Below are 22,652 nucleotides of genomic sequence, written 5' to 3'. Positions count from 1 at the left end.
GCATACAGCTAATTTTGGCTCTTTTTTACTAACAGAATATCCATACAGACTCTTTGGTAATTTGTTTCGGCTGACTTAAAAAGTCCATGTATTGTGCAGTCTTACCTCCATACACATGATGAGTCCTATGAAGAAAGACACGACAGACATGCCAAGAATAAGCAGCTCTCTGCGGTAGCCTCTCCTGAAGGTCTCTGGGTACATGTCCACCACAGCTGTCACTAAACTTTCCACACAAACAAACTGATAGGGGAAAAAAGTAAATATATACACGTCGAATAATTTCATGTTTTATATCATTTAAAAAAAAGAAATACATACACTATAGCAACATTTGAGGTTTTTTATGTCCTCCATGTATCGCTACATTCATGTGATATCTGTTACTATTTACATTTAACGTTACTCATAACAAAGTAGTAATCCAACAATAGTCAAATCCAGCCCTTTAAAGGTCCCAATTTGGCCCACAGGGGAAAGTAAAAATTACTGCAAAAACATTGTGTAAAAATCACCAACTGATTCAGATGTTTATCTCAGTACCTCCAAATACACACATTTAATGAAACTGGACATTGTTTTTATAGGGCTCATTTCCCCCATGCTTATATCACATGCTGGAAATCATTTTGAATCACAAAGTGTTGGAAAAAATTTGGAAAAGTTTTCCAAAATCCTACAATTTTCTTTAAATTTTTACCCCAAATTAAACAAAAATTGGTCAAAATAAATCAGGGAAGATTAAGATCCTGCAGGGACTGAAATCTGTCACTTACTGCTCTGATATTGTTGGTGCCATACATACTTAAATTATACCATTATACGTGGAAGTGCACAATAGATAATCTGTGGCCCATTTGCGATTCATGGTCTGTATTTGGCCCCTGAACTAAGAGGACTTGCAAATAAATTCAATTCAACTTTATTTGTATAGCGCAATTTACAACAAAGTCATCTCAATGCGCTTACCAAATTATAAAATTCATCATGAGAAAGAGAAAACCCAACAAGATAAATAAATCAATCAATTAAGGCCAAGCGTAGGCTACTCTTACTGTGCAACCATAAGTGGCCATAAAGGCTCATATAGATGCATGAATCATCTTTTAGCGTGTTCTAGACCTATGGAAATGTAATCTGTCACTATCCAGTGATACTCACCTGGCTGTCAAGGCCGAGGAAGATCAGCATCATAAAGAAGAGACAGGCCCAGAGAGGAGACAGGGGCATCATGGTGACAGCCTTGGGGTATGCAATAAATGCTAGTCCAGGGCCTGCACAACAACGTTCACAGAAATGATAAACATTTAATAGTTGTAAATATTAAAAGCACTCTATTTGCAGTCTGTATGAAGTGCAGCGTTTATAATGAAAATAAGATATAGGAGAAATAAAAGATGGGATTATTTTGTCTTTCGAGTCAAAAAAAAATTATTTTTCCCTCCTTGCTCTGATGTCAAACTAAGAATTCTTTCACGTCAAACCTACACAAGAAGTTGGTGCTTGTTGGAAAGCTACATATGGTGTAGCTACTAACTAACAATTCATAAGTTGGTCGCCTTTCTTGCTCTTCCAACCAATGTTTAAATTAGGAGTCTAAACAAGGACTTAAGTAGATTTCAAAATCAAATCTAAGAGGCCTTGGTAATTTAAGACGTCATTTCAATTACATTTCAAATGCTAAGATGAGTATTTACAATACAACTTTGGTTAATCGGTTGTGTGTAGGCCTGAATAGTTTATGAGGAAGTTGAATGATATTGTGTTATTTACCAGTTGGTTGCAGCCCCTTGTAGTCCTTTCACTCCAAAACAATACATTGACGTTTCTTGCTCTGTCACATTCTTTAAATCATTCATACTGACTTTAATAAATCATTACTAAGTGCTCCTAAGTGAGCGCTACGTTATCAGTTAGATCAGTGATTCTCAACTGGTGGGTCGTGGAACAGTACTGGTTGGGTCGCAGACAGCTGGTCAATAATAAATAAATACTTAATGTCTCTCATTTTGGTCTTGTCTTTAATTTTGAAAGAAACTTTTCTTTTGACAGGGATGCTGTGAAATGTATATTGCACAGGAAAATATATACATTTATGTTTTTTTCGAAAAAGATTATATGTGTTTTTGAAAAACTATGTTTTGTTGGTTGATTTCTAAAAAAAAGTAGGTCGCAATTTAATGGCCGTGGCAAAATGTGGGTCCCAGGGTGAGACCAGTTGAGAACCCCTGGCTTAGATTTTGGTGGAGGATTGCACAAAGATTCTTTGGTCCTTATTTACTCTTCAGTATCATCTAGTTATGTTTGTTATTAAGATTAATTTCTAATATTTTTGCTTACCAGATTCAGCCACTGCCTCGATGGGAACGTTTTGTTCGTAGGCCATGAAGCCCAACACAGAGAAGATGGCAAATCCTGCCACAAAACTGGTGCCACTATTCAGACAACATAGCATGATGCAGTCCCTAGGGAGCAATACAAGGACCATGAGATACTACTTTAATCAAGTGTCAACAATTTACTCTACTTCACAACTGTTTAACACACAATGGATAAAATAGTTGTTTTTCATCCACCTCTTTAGTAGCATCTTTATGCTTACCTGTAGCAATTGTTGTCATAAGCATTGTAACTACCTAGAGCAGTGAGACAGCCCAGGCAGATAGCATAGGAGAAGAAGATTTGAGTTCCTGCATCCACCCATACCTATTGTCAAAGAAAAGGACTTAAGTCAAAACACCAAGATACAAACTTTACTCTACGGCCAAAGTTCTGTCCACATAAGATTTTTTATTTATTTTTTTATTTTAAATGAAAAGTTTCTTAATGTTTGATTTCTCAAATAATTATATATATATAAAAAATCATCTTACTCATTACAGCTCACCATTATTTTTGAAAAATTTAGGAAATAGATCATTTCAATTCATGTCCTTTGCTTGTGGTTATTTGTTGAAAACTATATATACAGCTGTATTTTAAATATTGGTAGGCTTGCACTTGTGAATTTATCTTTAGATAGTTCACTCTCAGCTGAGTGACACTGTTGCTTCTTAAATAAGATACGTTAATAATATTAGGATAATAGTGCAGTAGTGCAGTGATGAGTAGTGCAAAAAGGATGATGAATTAAACACGAGCTAATTCTATTTCAGTATTTACAATGAAGAGTGAGCCGAGATTAACATTTAAATTAAATAGTATATGTACATTCACAGTGACAGAAAAGTACAAGTAAAAAATACATACAGTAGAGTAATACAAATCAATGAGAGAGTGTAGAAAAGCAAAGGATTTCATTTGGCTATTAACTGGGTGCACTCTAATATGTGTATTAATATAAAGGGAAATACAAGGTAATAGGAAAGGTGAATAAATTTGGTAATAGTCAAATCTAAATGTGCCGTGATGAACCATTTAGGCAAATTTGGAAAACCTAAAAGACCAAATAATTTTTGCTTGAGAAAATTGTGTCATGTCCATAAAATATATATATATATATATATATATATATATATATATATACACACACACACATATATAATGTTCACTGCTATCAAATTACTATTTCATCACGTCGAAAGTTACATAAAGCCAGAACAAAACGGTATCTTGGAGAGCCTGTGCAACGTAATGTCAGCCAACATTGAATTACCAATAGTGGAGTTTCCACACCATCGTGACAACAATGCCAACATCCATGTGTGCATAATTTTGAGACAAAACTGCAACAAAAGTTGTGCTCGGTGTATTTTTGATGTTTTAGCAGTAAATTAGACTTTTCTCATCTTGGTTTTACCGTGAATACAGACAATTCCATGGTTGTCATAAATGGGTCTTTTCTTTAAAATTAACTGGGCCAAACATCTTTAAAATAAGTACAGTAATTACCATTGTTCAGACAATACATACTGGAATGCATCAAACCATTTGAAAAAGTAGCTTTGTTTACAAATAACAGCATGTGATGGAAAATTATCAATTTTGCCACAATTCCATAACTACTTTGTGCCAAAATATAGTATTTAATATTATATTTGTGTGGAAACTCATTGACCACATTGGCGGTTGGATTGTTCAGTGAGATAGCTTTGAGCATTATACCTAGTTTTCAGGCCTCCAGAGTCCGCAGGATAGCATATTGTGCTAGCTAATTCAAGCTTAATGCAGCATGCCTCTTTAAAAACTCTCTCACATCACTATTCAGCCGCTAATCTCATTTCCCTACCAAGAAACAATCAACAAACGCAAGGTCTTCGCTCCCTCCTGAGAGTAACCACGGTAACTTCTGTGACCTCACAAACACAAGACTGTTCCTGTGGAAGAACAGGCCTTTCTCTCCTAATGTTCATTAATGTTCCCTTTGGTTCGCTCTCGGCTGATGGCCGTACAGCGCGGTGCAACCTTAAAGGCCCAGGCACCGAAAGAATCACTTGTTGATGTTGTTGTCTGATTTGGCCAGCGAGTGTTTGGTTATGTTGAGACTGTGGCTCCAGGAAACTTTTTCTACTCTGTAAAAGCTTGACGAAATTGGCTGTAAGATAGCATTCTTGTAATGTAAATGTGCCACTCTTGGTGCTCCTCACGTTCTTCTCGATAAACAATAAGATTTAAAATACCTAAGTATGTGATTAAATAGACAATTCTGTTCTCGGAAGTTATTTTTACTATACTTATGCATGAATATTTTTATATTTAGCATCAACTCACATTAGTAATTACAGCAAAATCATTTTTTTTATTCAGTATACCACCAAGAATTACTCAGCCTGTAAATTATTTCAAACATATTCCTTCAAGTATTTAACGTTTAGAGCTGCTCAATGTTCAATGAGTTACTATAATTTTAAACAGTCTTTAAAAAATATTTTATGACCTATTCAATGAAAACTGTTTTCCCTGTGAATTTCGAAATGAGTTAGCAAAACTGATCCCATTAGTTTGTTGATAATCAGAAACTTTTGTTGACTTTTAAGAATGTTTTTAAAAAGAAAAATGCTGATTAAAAAAAGAACCCATAAGTGTTACATTAGTAAACCCAGAATTCAAGGCTTCACATGACATAAAGAGGGAAATTAAAAAGCAGAGAGCAAGACAAGGTCAAGTTAATATTTAAGATGAGTAAGAGTAACCAAGACGCTGCTATGCACGGCCATGCAGCAGATACGTGTGTTCTAATTTAAGAATGATTTCACACCATCAATACTTCATGCTGCATTTGAATAATTTATAGCAGAAAGTCCTGAAGAAGACCACACATTTTACACATTTTCACACCAGCCTACAAGCCCATCTACTGACACAATAGAGGACTATTTACTATTTATTTCCCTAGGTACATTTTGAAATCACAAGTTTTAGTAATGATAATACAATAAACAGTGAAATAATGTTAGTTACTCAAGACACTCTTACAGAAATTTGTTACGATTTGGGAATTGGTCAACTAGCCACACTGTGGCATTGAGCAACGTTTTTCTACGATTTACGTTCATTTACCTAAACTACCATTACTATTCCATACTATTTATGGTTTAGTGATAATACATACAACTTAGGCAAGTTGGTATATATACACTAATGATTGGACAATACATCATGAAATAAGATATTGCGATAATAAAACGTCTCAAGATGTAACATCAATGTATGAGTGGTATCGTGAAAATCCACACAATCTACTATTCACCAGATTGTGATTTTTGTTTTATTTTTTCATATTCCAATTGAGTGCAAAACGAGTAAGTATATAAATATGTCCAGAGTAAAAGTCAAATAAAAGCATGAATATTTTTCCAACTGCAATTTTTTTGGTCTTGTTTCCTTTCCAAGTTATTGCAAGTCCCTTATTGTCCATCAACTCATCCCAACGTTATTTAAATAGCGATAGATAATTACAACAACGGTTGTTCTTGTAACGCTCATCAAAATATAAAATTATTAAGAAAAAACCCAACAATTCCACATGAACATGCGGAATCGTGAACTCAGTGTATCATCCCACCAAATATATACTAATTGTCTTAGACTTGGGTCTGAATCTAATGTAAAACACACAGTTGAAGCAGTCCTGCTGAAAGGGAAGTGAGTGTGACAGTGTGAGAAGTGTGAGGAGGAAGAGTGATACAGTGCAGGGTGGATGAAGGGCGATGGGGAGGAAGACAGCCAGAAGACATAAAGACTGCAAAGAATGGAGGAAGTCATAAAAACAGTTTGTGGCAGGGTGGTGCCCACTCTCTTTACAGACCCACACACTCCGCACAGCCCGGTGAGGAGAACAGAGGCCTGATTGTTCCCGAGGAAGCCAATATACCATCAGTGTCACAAGTAATGTCCGCTGCCAAAGAGCAGCGCTTCTTTATCACTTTCCTTCACTGTCCCTGTGCCGCCGTGTGTGTGCTTTTGTAAGTCTTCTTTTTCTCACTCACTAACTGTTTTTCTGTGTGACAGATCTTTCCTTCTCTTCCAATTTTTAGATCAACCATCATCACCTTCATTGTATCATAAACCCTTGTATTAACAAAGCCAGTCAGTTTTCATGAACATGTTTTAAAGATTAACAAATAGGAATAAACAGTGCTGACATTTCATGAATGAGCCTGAGCTGAATAAGCAGATATATGTTCTTAGAAAGTTAATTCACCTTCACTGTGTCATTTTGCTTAATGTGACAGGGAAGTAGGTCAGTGCATGTGTTGGGCATTTAAATTTCCATTCAGAAAAGGAAAAACGAGTTATTTGATTTTAGTGAAAATTAAATTTCAAGGCATATTTTTTCATAAGGGTCAAGAAGGAAAAAAGAAACATTTAAAAGTCAGTTGATTATCATTTTTTGTTTCTTAAACCAAAAAAAAGGTTCGTTTTTCATTACGTTGAGACCAGAAGGTGTTCTTTTCAAGATAAGAGCACATACTGTATATGAGGACGCTGTGGTGCCAAAATATATGAATTATGGCAAAACAAGGCTTGTGATCTGCAGAGATTGCTGTAAAAATATTGCACCAAAGTGGAAGTGGGAGTTTTTCAGCAAGACGTGAGATTTTCTGCAAATGACAAACCTTGTTTTGCCATTTCAAAAATGATTTCGGAGTACGGTTTTAAAGACATTTTTAACAGCAGGCAAAATATAGAGATAATTCATGAATTTTGGCTCCAGAAAAACAGCAGCGTCCTCATACGTGCTCTTATTTTGGAATCAACAACTTCCAGTTTCATCATAATAATGTTTTTTTGTGTTTGTTCAACCCTTCTTGACCCTGATAAAGAAATATGCCTTGAATTTGGAAAACGGAAATCAAATAACCACTCGTATTTGGAACGGAAAATTCAGTGACCAAAACATACACTGACAGGAAGTAAACAGCCAAGTAAAGAGGACTTCTTCTGACCAGATAAAGAGTTTAGACAAATCATATTTTGCATGTGTATTTTCACAACAGACACTGATTATAAAGATTTGAAAGTGTTGGGATTTTCAAAACATGTCACGATCCCACAAATATCACTTTTATAAATTTGTATTTTTGCAATTACAAGATCATGACGTTCTATAAGGACTGGTTAGAGTTAAAAAAAAAAAAAAATACTTCCAACACCTAGAAAAATAAACTCTATATTAAGTTAATTGAAAGATTAATATTGCATCTTCTTTACTAAAGCAGTGAAATAGTTAAAACTCTACATGTATTTATCTTTTGTGGCTTTATGACCAGGCACTCTAAGGATGCCTACACAATGTAAATGCCTTAAAGCACACAGAGCTAACTTAGACTGTGTTCAAAATTGTATACTGATGTACTAATACTAATTATGACGTCAAAATGAGTATGTAGTGAGTTCACATTAGATACATAGAATGGAAAGATTGAGAAAAAATACAGGATGTATACTATATCGGGACATGTTTGAAGTTTGCACAGTGGGCACACTAGTCATACTCAACTGGCCGATGATGCATTGCGAGCAGAAAATCGAAACTCATCCCAGGACCAGCTTCAAGCTAAAAGTCAAACATCCCCTTTTCAAAATGACAGCATCTTTTCCTGTCTTCCTTTAGTTTTTGTAAATAGGGCTCTTGTTTTGAGGTTAACTGGAAGTTTTGTCAGTAGCACAATGGCGGGTCTCCAAAAACCTCCAAAATGTCAGAATGAAATATGTTTCTGCATGTTTCATGTTTCAAATGACAACACGTTGATATTCTACTTGGTCACTTTCTCACTTAAAACATTTTTCAGAACTTTCAAAGGTGGCGAATCAACAGAGATATTTAGCCTCAGTGTACTACGGTTTTTGTCGTTGTAGGTTCAAAATGCATCTTGGGAAACTTGGAATTATCAGTGAGAACGGTCATCATCCTAATCATACTTATAGTATGTAGTAGACAGTATATACTCATTGTGTGTAGTGTATGTTAGTCTAAGCACTCAGAATCAGAAATGCATGATTTTAAAGCACAAAATGAATTCAGTTTTAAATGGGTTTGTCCAATGGCATTGTAATGGTTAAGGGGAGTTGAGGAAACTGATATACATATTGATATGTAGATGATTGGTCACAGTGTATAGAAATTATTCAACTCAAATGAATGATATGACATCGGCTGGCCAATCGTCAACATTGATTGACACAAGTTATTTTAGACTACAGCTCAATCCAGCAAATTTCATCTGTAAAATCGATAAAAGCTAGAACTTTTATTTGACACTAAGAGGCAGTAAAGTAGTCATAGTCACAGCTAGGATGTGTATGAGATTCTACAGCATCACCCTTTTCACCCACTAACAGCATCTACTAACCTACATGTCTACCTACACAAAGTATCTTGGTTAACTCAGCTCACGTTGTCATGACTCCCCTTTCAATGAGATTTTCAAGTGCTTTTGTTGCCAAGCAACCTGGCAGAGGTCGAGAAGTTGGAGAATTGTTTTTTGGTCTTCACATCCTAAACAAGGTGCTTTTTACTAGGTTACAATGTATAGAACAACAAAGCACAGCAAAGCTCCTCTAGTATGAAAAAAATATTTTGAATGAAGGAAGCCTCTTTTGTGAAAATTAATTTGGTGTAAAGTGAAGTGAAGATAAGGTTCTGCGCTTTGATATTTTCTTAGTCAACCAACGTTTTAGATTTTAATCAGTTCAGTTTGTAGATACATTATAAAGGGTGAGACCAACTTGCAGATAAATTAAATAGGACATGCTGCATCTGTCCTTGTATTTAAAGTGAATTAATAAAGGTAGTGGGGCATATTTCATAACATGTTCAATAAATGCAATTTAGTGAAAAAAACTTTATTGCAAGCACAGTAACAGTTGTTGAAAAACGTGCTGTGAATATCTTTTTTTTAGTATGCAACAAGGGTAGACAATACGGAGCTCGCTCTAAGAGGGCTGTAACAACACCTGTTCTAATAGCAGCCTACAAAGTGTCGATTAAACCCTTTGGTTTCTCATTTGATCAATTTCATTACCTTCTTTTTAAAGCATAGCATGCACAAATAAGACAAGTTGATACAACAAAAAATACATTAAAAATGCATGTTTTAGCTCAAAAAGACATAATGTCTAACCAGGCTGGGTTTGAGAGCATTACTCGATTTGTGATAGTCCACAAACTCTCCTTATAAACGGATGACCTTTTATTTTATCATCCTCCCTCCCCTCAGTTCTGTCAATTTTAGATAAGTTTGGGCACCTATCAAGATATAAACTGAACATACAGAAAAGTGAGCTATTTTTTTGTTAACAATTTGGCGAGGTCACTTCCACAATCCATATTTCACTTCAAAATAGCTGAAGAGGGATTCAGGTACCTGGGGGTGTTTACCACCAGCTCCTTCAGATAACTTTTCCTGAAGAACTTTCGACCGGTATTAGACAAGTGCAAGTCAGACTTGTCCAGATGGGCTGCCCTCTCCCTGTCCCTTACAGGCCGGGTTAATCTCATCAAGATGGTTATTCTTCCAAAATTTGTCAATCATTTTCAACACCTCCCAATTTGTCTTAAAGCATCCTTTTTTGCTAATCTCGACAAACTACTTTCATTTGGCATAATAAACCAGCCCGTATTAAGAAACATGTTCATCAACTTTCTAAGCCTGAAGGGGGACTAGCACTGCCGAATTACCATTACTACGTTTGGGCCTGGAACGTTAATAAACTTCTATGCTGGCTCCACGACAGGGGTGCAGACGTCTGTCCTCCCTGGGCTCACACTGATATCATCTGCTTCCTGTTCTTTGCTTTCTTTGATTTGCTCACAGCTCCCCATAAGTGCCCCATCTGGTGTCACCTAATCCAGTCGTCACCCATACAACTAAAATGTGGACCCAGTTCAGGAAGCAGCATTGCTTACATAGGGTTTCGGTTCTTGCTTCAGTTTTAAATAATGATGCATTTCTTCCTTCCTGCTCTGACCCTACTTTACGCGTGTGGTCAGATAAGGGTCTCAGAACACTTAATGACCCACTGTATATAATGAAAATGTCTTAATGTCTTTTGCTTCTCTATCAGAGAAATACAGCTTCCCCAATGAGACACTTTTCCCAAACCGCCCCAGTGAAGCTGAAATGGACCAATTCCTGTCTCTCAGCTTGCAACAAAAACGACTGATAACTGTCATTTACAATAAGATTGCACTTCTGAATCCAGCCTCCTCTGTGTTACCTAAAAATGCGTGGGAAAAAGACTTGGGGGTAGACATATTCGAGGTCCAGTGGAGGGACATTTTAAAGCTGATTCACTCTTCGTCTATAAGTGCCAGGCACGGTCTATTGCAATGAAAAGTGCTTCATAGAGCCCATTTCACTAACGCTAAATTGGCAAAGACATATCCCAGTCACAGCAATACCTGTAATCGCTGTCAACAGTCCCCAGCCGACCCTACACACATGTTCTGGACGTGCCCAAAGCTGACCAACTTTTGGGGCAATATACTCCAAACCCTCAAACAGGCTCAACACAAATTTAGAACCAAACTAACTAACCCTGACTGCTCTTTCACCCCCCCCCCCCCCCCCCCCCCCCGACTAATAATTTGCCAAATACTACTCAGCGTGTCATGGCTTTTACCACCCTGCTTGCTTCTCAAATGGAAACATGTCACTCCCCCGACTCATAACAGCTGGTTACGTGACATTTTACAATGCTAATGTCGGAGAAGTTCAGGTTTTCACAGAAGGGATCTTTGACAGCATTCCATAAAACCAGTGGGACCCACTGCTGGTTTCTATTGGCAACAGCCTTACTATTATTACTGATGACATCAGGAGCGCTTCTTTAAAGTTTGTGTGTGTGTAATATTTGACTCCGTTTTGTCTGTTTTTGTCTGTTTTGACTCTGCACTTTAAGCATTTACGTATGTTGCTATATGTTACTAGGTAACAGTTTAGTTGTTTGTGACTACATCTAATATTGGTTGCTGGGACTGATAGTGGGATTCATGTTAGGGTTCTCTATCATTCTAATGCAGACACTAAGATAACGTTATGCTGTAGTACTTTTCTGTACTGTCTGTAACCAATTGAATAAAGAAAAAAAAAAGACGTGATTTCTGAAAGATAATCCAAACTTTGTCATAAAGACTGAAGTTGCCATTTATTCTGCTTAATAGATTCATACAAATCTTGCATTATACCATTTAATTGTAAAAAAAATAAATAAATAGAAATGCCTTGATTATCATAATCATGTGTACCTTTTCTTATATTGCATGTTGTGATTGCCACTCCTAAAATATTTAAACCTACCTGAGGGTCAGAGAGACGAGATATATCCGGGTAGAGGTAGAATTTGATGCCATCGAAAGCTCCAGGTAGTGTCACTCCTCGGATCAACAGGATCAACAACATGAAATATGGGAAGGTAGCTGTGACATACACAACCTGCAGGTACACACAAAAATATGAACAAATGTGTGTCAACAGAAGGAAAAAAAAAAAGATTCCAACAGCAGCCATTTCAAATATAGTCTTTGCCGTCAGTAAAATATGTCCCAAACAATGTGGCCAGATACCAGAAAAAATAAATAAATAACTTTACAAACCCGAAGACAGTCACTGTCTCGAGTTATGTGTGTGGATTTCACTCATCACATCCTGATACGAGTCAACTATAGAGTAACTAGACATCTAACCAGTAACACTGGTTAGATGTGCAATATAACACAAAATGGAATGACGTCCTTTGTGAGAAGTATGTACTACAAACATAGTTTAACAAATATCTTACACCATCATGTGTCGCCTTTTTGCTGAGAATCTAGTGTCTCATCAATTCAGATTTCGGTCCGTAATTGACTAAACTCTGTCGAGTTTCTTAATTATTACTCTACCAAGTTTCATCTGGATCAGATCCTAAATGCGCACTTCATGGGGATTTTTAGAAAAAAAAAAGGGGAGGGCCATAGATTTGGACCTATTGTATTGTTATTAATGGAGATTGACATTTCTTAAGTCAATAAAGTGTGAATGATCACAGTACCATTATCAGGATCACTGATCCAGATACAGTAACTATTTGGCACTTGGCAGAGGTTTGCACTCCCTGGCACTCATTTATCAACCGTTCGTACATTCAGATCTGAGACGTGCATTTGACCATATTCACACAAGCTTCGGTATTTGTCAATTTTGACGTGAGCGTACGCTATGATCAGATCTCATACTGTCAAAAAGTGCATCTCCGTTTTGCTCCACCTCAGATGTGAGGATTTCCTTTCTTGCCAGTGTTTGCTTGACCTCAGTGGGCGGGGCTTATGAACCAGGAAGATTTGAGGACGTATCATGTTAATGACGATCGAATTCAGCTGCCAGATTTATGAACACTTGATCATTTGTAAGCTGGGATTGGTCACATACGAATGTTTCATAAATCCCACAACTCCTGTCGTACGACCAAACGTGAACTTAAATTTGTACCTGTTTTCATGCAAGGTTGATAAATAAAGGCCCCTGAGTGCTCTTGTTTCACCTGCATATGAACATACACTTCACTACAAGTAGTGCTAACCTATGGCGACATATGTAGACATGGTGAAATATATATTGGGCAAAACTTTCAATCGGGGAACACTTGGGGAAAAATATGTCCAGGCCCTCTTTATTTTTATTTTTCAGGAAGCATTTTACCCACTGAAATGTTAGGTGTATAGCTTAATAAAGCAGAAAAATCTTAGCTTAACTAGTTCCGCTAGTTTTTTGTAATGCAGGTTCGATGGACAAAGTTTCAGCACTTTCCATGTTCCTTTCCACTCCATTATCAAACAACTTTTTTATGTTTTTTAAAAAGCCAATGAAGAACCCTGAAGGATTCCAACAGGAACCATTGAGTTGAACCTCAGTGTGGGACGGCTGTGACCAACTTGTGTTGTACCTTTTTGTGGTAACGGAGTGGAAAGTCCTTCATAATTCACACTACATGTTAAACAAAAATTAGCAATATTTCAGCACTGCTATTATGCTGTTCATAGAGCACAGGAAAACCCCTACCAACATAGAAAATTAAGTGAGCTACTGCAACCTTTAAATTCCATGATTTTCAACATCCCAAATATACCCTTAATGAACATTTTGCCGGTACATGTATAAATATCAATTCTGGGGAGAAATATCGATATTTAATATTGTCAGACAAAGGAAGAAAAAAAAATGGTGATGAATTGATATTTTACTAGCCAATCATGCACTTCCTCTTCTTTCAGAATAATGTTAACTACATTAGTCTAGGAGTTGCTCCTATAAGGTATCCATCACTTTTTAAGCAACTCACTAACACTCTTTTCTACTCAGTTTTTGCAGGACTGTGCTCAACATCTCAAGACTCGTACAAACCCACCAAACAAAGACTACAGGTCTCTTGGAAGGCAGAGGCGGGCATCATACATCCCTGGCTTTCTGGCACTCTGTCAAAGTCCAATTGAGGACAGAACAGGACACAACAAATCCTGGCCAGAAGACTAAAAAGAAAAGAAGGCTCCACTGGCCCCGTCTCCCAAACAGGAGAAGCCCAGAGGAGTGATGCTGGCAGTGTGGGAAAATGTGCCTCTATTTAAAACATGCACAGAGGTGCACGAGTGCACGCACACACTCATCCAGTTTCATTCACCCCAGAGGATTGGGTGTGTGCACATTGACGGAACACATGAAACAGCCCATTCACAGGAACCGCCAACAACACACACTATGCACCAATTACCTTACATCCATGTAACATTGTTACACTACTTCAAGCAGCATTTTCTTACAAGTGAGCACACACACACAGCATGTACTTGTGTGTGTGTATTTGTGTGTACACTTGTGCACCTCTGGGAGGGAAAGTAGGGTGAGCCTCTTTGTAAAGCTCTGCTTAAAATGAATTTACTGTGAGACCAAAGAAGAGACCACTCAGTCACCCAGAAACTCAATTCAAGTAATGGTTCCAGTGAGATTCATTTTGTCTTAGTTTTTGAATAGAATGTTAAGTTGGTTTTGTTTATTCAAACAAGGTTTTTCAGGAAATTTTTATCTCCTGTCTTCCTCAAAGGAGTTCTGCTGATCACCTTTGATGGTTCTTTTGAAGTTTCACTTGACTTCCATGTAATAGTTCCAGCGAGATTAATTTTGTCTTATTTGTTAACAGTATGTTAAGTTGAGGTTTTTGTTAATTCAGGTTTTTCAGGAAATTTGACTAAGACAGGCAGTTAAAGGAGATAAAACATTTTCTGAAAAACCTTGTCTGAATAAACCAAACCTCGACTTAAACTCAATTCGAGTTACTTCTCTTGCTTTCCTAAATATTTGCAACCTGAAAAACTTGAAATAAAAAAAGAACCAATTTGAGCTGCTGTTTAAACTATATACAGCATAAACATCTATCACATATTTACAAAATAAGAAAAGAAAAAAAAAAAGACTATTTCTTTGCAGTTCACTTAATCCAAAGAAAAGTCTGGGAAACTGTGTCTCCACAGCAGGAGTTTCCTTTATCACTTTGTCAAATAAAACCATTACACACCCTAAACCTTCTCTCCCTCTTGTTGCCCATTGCTCTGGAGATAAGTACAATATTCAATCTCTTCATGAACTTTTGAAGCTCCACATGCTATTTCCCACTCAGCACGGATAACCATTTAAGCCACCACAAATTTACTGGTCAAACCGACCCCTGCCTGATTGTAAATCTAGCAGGAGGGCTTAAATGTGAGACAAACACAGCCAACAAGAGCAAACAGCTTATCAGAGTCTGAAGTGAATGGGCTCTCGGCTTTGTGAAAAGAAAAGCACCTCTCTCTTGCAGAAGGGAGCCGTGGTTTATTTCTCAAAGCAGCAGAGAGTGGGGCAGGGGGGCGGAGCCTGGGGATACACTCTGCATGCTCCTCATGAACACTTTCCTTCACTCCACTGAATACAGGAATTAATCTTGTTGCAAAAGCCCAGCAATAAAGAGGAAAATCATGCCTGCCAAACTAAATATACTTCATGAAAATGTGGGTATTTCTGTTTTATTTTGTTTTGGGATTTTTTCCACCATGTAGAATATGAACCAGTCTTTCTTTTAGTATTCAACTCCCTTTATATTTCATGTATTTCATATATCAATTTTGGCTCTTTGAACTTGTGAGGAGGTTTTAAGGGCAGCTGTAACGCCAAAAGCAAAATACCCTCAAATGCAAAGAGTGTAAGACATCAAATGAAATGACATTCAGTTTTTCTATTAAGAATCTTCCTTCAAGAGGAATGTGAATTTATAATTTTGTATTAAAAAACAACAACAAAGCATTACTTTCTCAAACATTCTGGATCCAGGAAACTCTTATAGGAAGGAAAGTTTTTCAAGAACCTCCTCATAATCCCCACATCAATGAAACACGATGTACTACCATTTGTAGCCCTAAACGCCATAGGAATTTTCAACATAAACATGTAGAGATGAACCTAAAGAGTACCCCAATAAACAAAATATGTGCACATTGTGAAGTCCTTTTTTTCACAATTTACAGCCATTGAGACAGTTATCACACTTTACAGTGATACAGAAGTACGTTAGCTCCAGTATTAATATACTGTATATGTAAACTGGGTTTATTCTATTGGTACATTGGTGCACAACGCAAATAAGTTGTTTTTTAATTAATCAAACACATATCCAAGTACTGGGATTCACTCCAATTCATCCAGTTATTAGGTCACAGTTAACATGCACACAGAGTCTCACCTTGCCAGTCGACTTGGGTCCTTTCCAGATGCAGAAGTAGCAGATGAACCAGGCCAGGGCCAGACACATGGCCAGCTCCCAGCGCATACCCCCCATGTGTTCAATACCATCTGATATCTTCAGTACTCTCCGTCTGATTTGGACCAGATCACAAAATATAAGTATCATTTTGCAGGGTTAATGTATTTTGCAGTAACAGTCAGGTTGGTGGAGAGAGAGAGAGAAACAACTCACAATGAGGTGCTAACGGTAATTTAAAAATTACAAAAGAAATTCTAACAATTTCAATTTAATAGAAACAAAAACATTAAAAAAAAAAAAAAAAACCGGCAGCTACTAATATGAGATGATTGATGAGTTGATTATTGATCAAGAGGTGAGACTGTAAATGTGTTCAACATGTTGAAGCAGGGCAAAAAGGAAGAGATGGGCATATTTTAATTAATTTAAAATGACCTAAATCTCTTTCAAAATCTTTCTTCATTGAATCCACTGAAACTAACTCAAAAATAATATTTAACACTGAATTGAGACTAATCAACATTTGTGATGAACCAGTTTTAAAGAATTCTCCAACCAAATCTGGTTTCTCACGTGTCCTTTGATAAGATAAGTGACTACTTTGCTGCATCTGTTAAAGTGTTTCTACATAACACCTGAAGGAGTGCGATATCCAACATAATATCAATGGTAATTACATCATTTGTCGAGTTATGAATCAATAGAGCACTTCCTGTTGGTTAAAGCTCAGCCAAGCAACAGTTGATGGAGAATGAGAAGAAAGAGTCTGAGCGGCAGCAAGCCACATGGTGCTGCCAAATCTTAGCCACTGAGTTCACTGCTGGGGCTCCTGACCAACCATTGATCATCATGACATGTTCTTGGTAGGTAGCCACAGGCAAGACCCAACAGGGCCCCCCTTGTTCCTGCCGGCAAAGGGCAACATGCAAACACTAATGTGGGTAAACATGATAATGTGGGTTCTTATATGTATGAGAATTTAGATTAGTGCATAGTAGATTTCTCAATTGTGAGTTATACATACACAACTATTAACTGTGAAACACTGCTCTATAACTGAATGTTTAACTTGATGCAATTCATATTTTATTTGACAATTTTCATTTTTGTTGTTGAATAAAAACTTTGTGATTGAAATATGTTTGACAATTGAAGAAACAATACATTTATATGATCAAAAATGTACTTTATATGTGTTCTTGCCTCTCAATTCACTATAATTTACTCTGCTTTGGCAGGGCTTTATTAACTCCACCAAGGGAGATTTTGACCAAAATTTTAACCAAAATTAAAATTTTAACTAAAGATAGACTGTTAGCAATTAAAGATTCTATTATCTGGACCAATGTACTGATTCTGGATCAGTTTGAAATTACAAAAATCCCTCTCTCTCAATATTGGCAACATTTTAAAAATGTATATTGCGGTTCGTAATTGCAAATCTTCATGAAATTTGAGAGTCATGTTGGATTGGTTCTTAATTTAGCCCAGTTAGTTTGCATCGTACTGAGATTGTATATGCACACTATCTGAAAATGAATTTTTGCTAAAAAAAATAACTAATTTTTGTTTATTTTTGCTTTCAAAGTGAACGGACACATGTTTTGTTTATTGGATTGGGTTAGGGCAGGGGTCTGCAACCTGCGGCTCTGGAGCCTCATGTGGCTCTTTGACTCTTTTGCAATGGCTCCCTGTAGCTTTAAAAAATAAATAAATAACTTTTACAGAGGGTATTGATTGATGAGTAAAAATAACTACAAATAAAATTATGAGAAATTAGTTAATCTAAAAATAAATCACATTGTGCAATAACTCAGCCACCTTCTCACCTCCTACAACATCAACAAACCAAAGACTATTCTGGAAGAAAATAAAGATTTTATTTGTGTGGCGAAAGATTTATTTAATTGCCAACATTAATAAACATTGATATGTTGCAAGAAATTAGCATGTCACATATGATCATGTGTTATCAAATTCAAGTTATTCCCTTCAAATCATTAACTCATAAAATTATTCGATACTATTTTAACTGTATAGAATTTTATACACTGTATTATCTTCATTGAGCAGATCATTTTTCGGCTCCGGAAGGATTTTAATCCAGGCGAGATGAGGCAAAATGGCTCCTTTGAGAGTAAAGGTTGCAGACCCCTGGGTTAGGGTTATAATATCAGTAAGGAGGTAAACTGGATTGCGTGTTTAAAAAAAACAAAAACAAAAAACAAAGGGGGGGTTCCCATACTTTTGGACCTACTGTATCATAATTAATGGGGATATTAATTTCTTCCAAGCCTTTTAAGTGTGAATGATCATGGTGTCATGATCAGGATCACTGATTCAGATAACCGCCAATATCTGACAAAGCGGATTATTCGGCGCTTAGCAAAGATTTGCGTTCTGAGTGCTCTTGTTTGTTTAATATAATTAATAAAGGAGGAAATGCATAACTTTGTCATTGGTAAATATTTGCAACCTGATATGCAAAACCAGGACAAAAATCTTCACAGATATGTAATTAATGTCACTATTTAAATGACAGTAAGACACCCAGTACAGTCTGGCATTTGTTCAGCATTAACATGCTTTGTCTGTTTTTGCCAATATAACTGTTGGCTCATCAGCCATTTCTTTCCTCCAGGTTATGTTTAGCTAGGATGCTGGTTCAGCTCTGTTTTTACGCATCACAACATACCAATAAAAATTGTAATCTACACAATGATGAAAACCATTTCCATTTTTTTGATGTTGTAGACTTTTGTGATCATAGTGAGATTTTCCTCTCACAGTGTAAACACGGCTACTGGCAGGGTTACAGATTTGCAGTCAGCATTACACAGTGACAAGGCTTGATCTGCTGCCACACACATGGCTCTAGCTGGGAGACAGCCGGCCTAACAGGGCCTGCTGACACATACATATGAATAGGGCCGACTAATTATTAGGGAAAGGTTAATAAAACAGTCAGGAGCTGTCAAAATCTACAATTTGTATCTCATACACTAAAGGTGACTCGTGGAATAGACAAAGTTTGCTGTTAGAATTCAAAATAATGTGGACCTCGGGTGTTAATTATTTTGGCACAGAAAGACTGTAGCACTGTGTGATGTGACTGATATATAAACAGGCTGTGCAGTCAAAAAAAAATACAAAATCAGCAAACTGACAGAACAAAGGAAATAAATACATTATGTACTCACTCCCAGAATTCAATGACTGGAGAAGATGCGTTGGCATTTGTGATGTTAGTGGCATTCTCTCCATAATAGTCAACACAATATTCTGTAAATACACAAACACAAAAGTGTGTCACCAAAGTGTCATTGGACATCACACGTAAAGAACATTTGGCCTGTATTGTTTTGACTTTTACAAACCTATATACAGTAGTTATGTTGCCACACGATGTTCCTACCTGTATTCCAATAGTGTCCGCAGCCCGCCCAGGGCAGCTCAGTAGTGAAGCAATTGAAGAGGTAGAATATGGCCCAGGAGAGGATCACGATATAGTACACATTTAAATGTGCTTCAATCACCTGTGTTGCATAGCCAATACCTGTAAAGTAGAAGAGTTATTGGTAAATGAAATTTGTCCTCAAATTTCTTCAACCTAAACATTTAGAGAAATAGCAAAAAATTGTTTTTGTTGAGTACTGATGATGCTGTGATTAAAAAAAAAAAAAAATGCTGTTTTCTTACCCTCAAATAGTGGGCAGACTTTCCTCCAGCATGTGATGCCTCCCTCACTTGTGAACTGTCCCAGTGCAGTCTCCAGGAAAAACACAGGAATACCGCAGCAAACAAAAAAGATGACATATGGAACGAAAAAGGCTCCTGTAGACACACAAAAACATTGAATTAATCTATTATTGTGCTCCTCACTGAGAGGCTGGTCAGAAGTTTGAACGTATTAAACCTTTTTCTTTTCCTGCATACGTCGTCATAGGTTACCACTACATGTAGTGAACTTTTAAAATCTTTAACCCACCTAATTTAGACAATTAGCAGAAATGATGTGAAAGCTGCTTTTATAATTGCAGCCCTGCAGTGAAATGACCTTATGAGGCCAGATAGACTCATACTGTGCAGTCTAATGGAGCTCATGACTTAACCTGCTTATTGATATTATGATGCATTATAGATGACAGGCTATGAACTTAGGCTAGGCAAATTTATTTGTATAGCGCATTTCATACACAAGGCAATTCAATGTGGTTTACATGATCAAAAAGTGCAAGAGAAAACAGTCAACAGCTTGTGTGAGAGTTGACGTCTTTAGCAATAATTTCAGAAAGATTTTGCTGCCTCACCTTGAACAAGCCATTATTGAATTCTTCCAGACTCATTTTATACAGGTCCAAATGAATTTAGAGTTTTATTGTTCTCCATTTACGCTCAGTTCTTCTACAATCTTAGCGCACATTATCTGAATGAGGTTTTACCCGTTTTATTTTGAAAATAATCTGAAACTGTGCAATACACCTTCTACAATCAGCTCTAAATCTATAAGTTTAGGGTTGATAGTTTACATTGTGCATTTAAGCTTTCCTACAAAATACATTCTTAATGTATGAAAGTTTTGTTTTTGTCTTAGAGTATGAAAACCTTAAGTTGACAGTGTTGCATTATGCACATCTACAGCTCATGTGTTTAGTGTGCATCATCAGATATCCACCCTTGCCATGTAAACCACACTTATTACCTGGTAGGATGGCAGGCGGGTGTGTTTTGTTATACAAACATCAAATATCTGGAACCACCCATCATAATTAGATTGATCTGATCATGCGTAAAAAAGCTTTTCAGTGAGAAAATAAAACAACCTTCGTATTGCATTTCTTGTAGCCTTTTGTAAACTGCAGCGACAAAGTAATGTCCTTTTAAACTCAGTTAAATTAGAGTTGTCTTGATTTATTATTATTCATTTATAAATAGGGGCATGTTCAATGTCTGTACCTGAGGCCTGCATGTTTTAGCATCAGCCTAAATTTTAAAGCAGGTTTGACCAAAATCTTTGAATAATCAAATTCTACCTTTTCTTTTCTATCCATTAGCTTATCAAGTGTTGTTTTATCTTCTAATATGAACTTTACTAATCCAGTACATGGTCATATGTATAGTCTATCCCAGCTCCTATAGGTATTTGATATCATCTTATGCAATCTAATGTCATTTGAAAGCTCCAATGGCGGGGTAAACCTTGCCTCCTCCATTCTTGTAGCAGAGGTAAGGAAATCTCCAGACGTTGCCCAGCCCGATGATCTCTCCGGCTACAGAGAGGATGAACTCGATCTTGTTGTTCCAATGACCCCTCTCGTTGTACTCTCTGTCGTCCAAGCTGGATCTCGACCCTTCTGAGTCTCTGCCATCCTCGGGTTTACCGTTTATCACAGGCCCACTCTTCTCAGCTGTCATGACTCGCCCACAGCCTTCTGAGAGAAAGACAGTAAGATAGTACATAAGAAAGTGTCCAAACAGATCAATGAGATTTACACTCAAAAATGACGTGTGGTTCCTCTTTTGTAACATAAGTGACTAAGTCTAATTACAAACCACTCCCAAATCAATGTCGAGACTATGTGTTGTGAGCATACAAATTTTCATGCAATAAATTCATTAAGCATCTGTGTATTAAACCTATACTAACTAAAAAGAAAAAGTTATGATGATTAAAGATATACCTACAGCTTTGTCTTTTACTTTTTCACCTTTTAGTGTAAAGTTTGCAACTATATTGAGTGTTAACAATGTTTTAAAAACAACAGAAGGAAACAGAAGTATTGTCTTCAGTTATTAAAGAATAGAATAAGAATATAGTTATAACAGTCTTTGATAAACAGCTCTCTCTACTCACCAGTGTCCTGTGGAACAGTTGCTCAGGCTCCCTTTGGCTCCCGCGGTGATGCGCACTGACAATCGCCTTTAGAAAAATGCAAGAAAGCTTAAGGCTGTCAGGGGTGAGAGGAGGAGAAAGAGGACAAAAGAAGTCAAAGAAAAACAATCTGGGTCCACACTAAGACAAGTAATTGTAGTTTGGGTCCCTGATCTAAATAAAGGACAACCCTAGACGTGGAAGAGTGGCGGTAGGTCTTGCACTAGAGGATGAATAACCTGCGACTGCGCTCACTCTCAGAGCGGTGCGCTCTCAAGCTCCTCTAGTTGGATACAAGCCATGTGGTAACCTCACATCAGAGTGTGAACTCAGCACGGCACAGGAAGGAAGTTAGAGCAGCAACATGCCACCTTTTTCCAGTATAGGGAAAACGCTATAGCCTTAACACACAACTGATAAAACTTAAAGTGTATTTTTAATACAAATTCAGGGATTTGGATTGAAAACAGATGGACTTTGACAGATTTTGTTGCACTGATTGTCCAATTCGTTGGCAAACAATCTTTATAACCAAAAACAATGTTGTTTCAACAATACCAAAGACACA

The 22,652-nt window shown here is 36.9% G+C and overlaps 1 protein-coding gene across 1 annotated transcript in view; it reads right to left on the bottom strand.

The window, feature by feature from the left end:
* The window catches only part of slc6a11b (solute carrier family 6 member 11b), a 29,113-nt gene extending 6,725 nt beyond the window's left edge, over positions 1–22,388 (bottom strand). Inside the window, exons 1-11 of the mRNA XM_028447252.1 lie at positions 22,067–22,388; positions 21,417–21,644; positions 19,912–20,046; positions 19,628–19,768; positions 19,413–19,494; positions 16,192–16,324; positions 11,745–11,879; positions 2,603–2,706; positions 2,341–2,465; positions 1,162–1,274; positions 106–243 (exon numbers count right to left, since the gene is read on the bottom strand). Of these exons, the coding sequence (XP_028303053.1) occupies positions 106–243; positions 1,162–1,274; positions 2,341–2,465; positions 2,603–2,706; positions 11,745–11,879; positions 16,192–16,324; positions 19,413–19,494; positions 19,628–19,768; positions 19,912–20,046; positions 21,417–21,627 (1,317 nt within the window). The 5' untranslated portion in view covers positions 21,628–21,644; positions 22,067–22,388. The remainder of the gene's footprint in view (positions 1–105; positions 244–1,161; positions 1,275–2,340; positions 2,466–2,602; positions 2,707–11,744; positions 11,880–16,191; positions 16,325–19,412; positions 19,495–19,627; positions 19,769–19,911; positions 20,047–21,416; positions 21,645–22,066) is intronic.
* Positions 22,389–22,652: the final 264 nt, after the last annotated feature.

This window comes from Gouania willdenowi, chromosome 5 (genome assembly GCF_900634775.1).
Source record: "Gouania willdenowi chromosome 5, fGouWil2.1, whole genome shotgun sequence".
Lineage (NCBI taxonomy): Eukaryota > Metazoa > Chordata > Actinopteri > Blenniiformes > Gobiesocidae > Gouania > Gouania willdenowi.
Note: the sequence above shows the minus strand (reverse complement) of the source record. Positions and strands in the feature narration are given on the sequence as shown.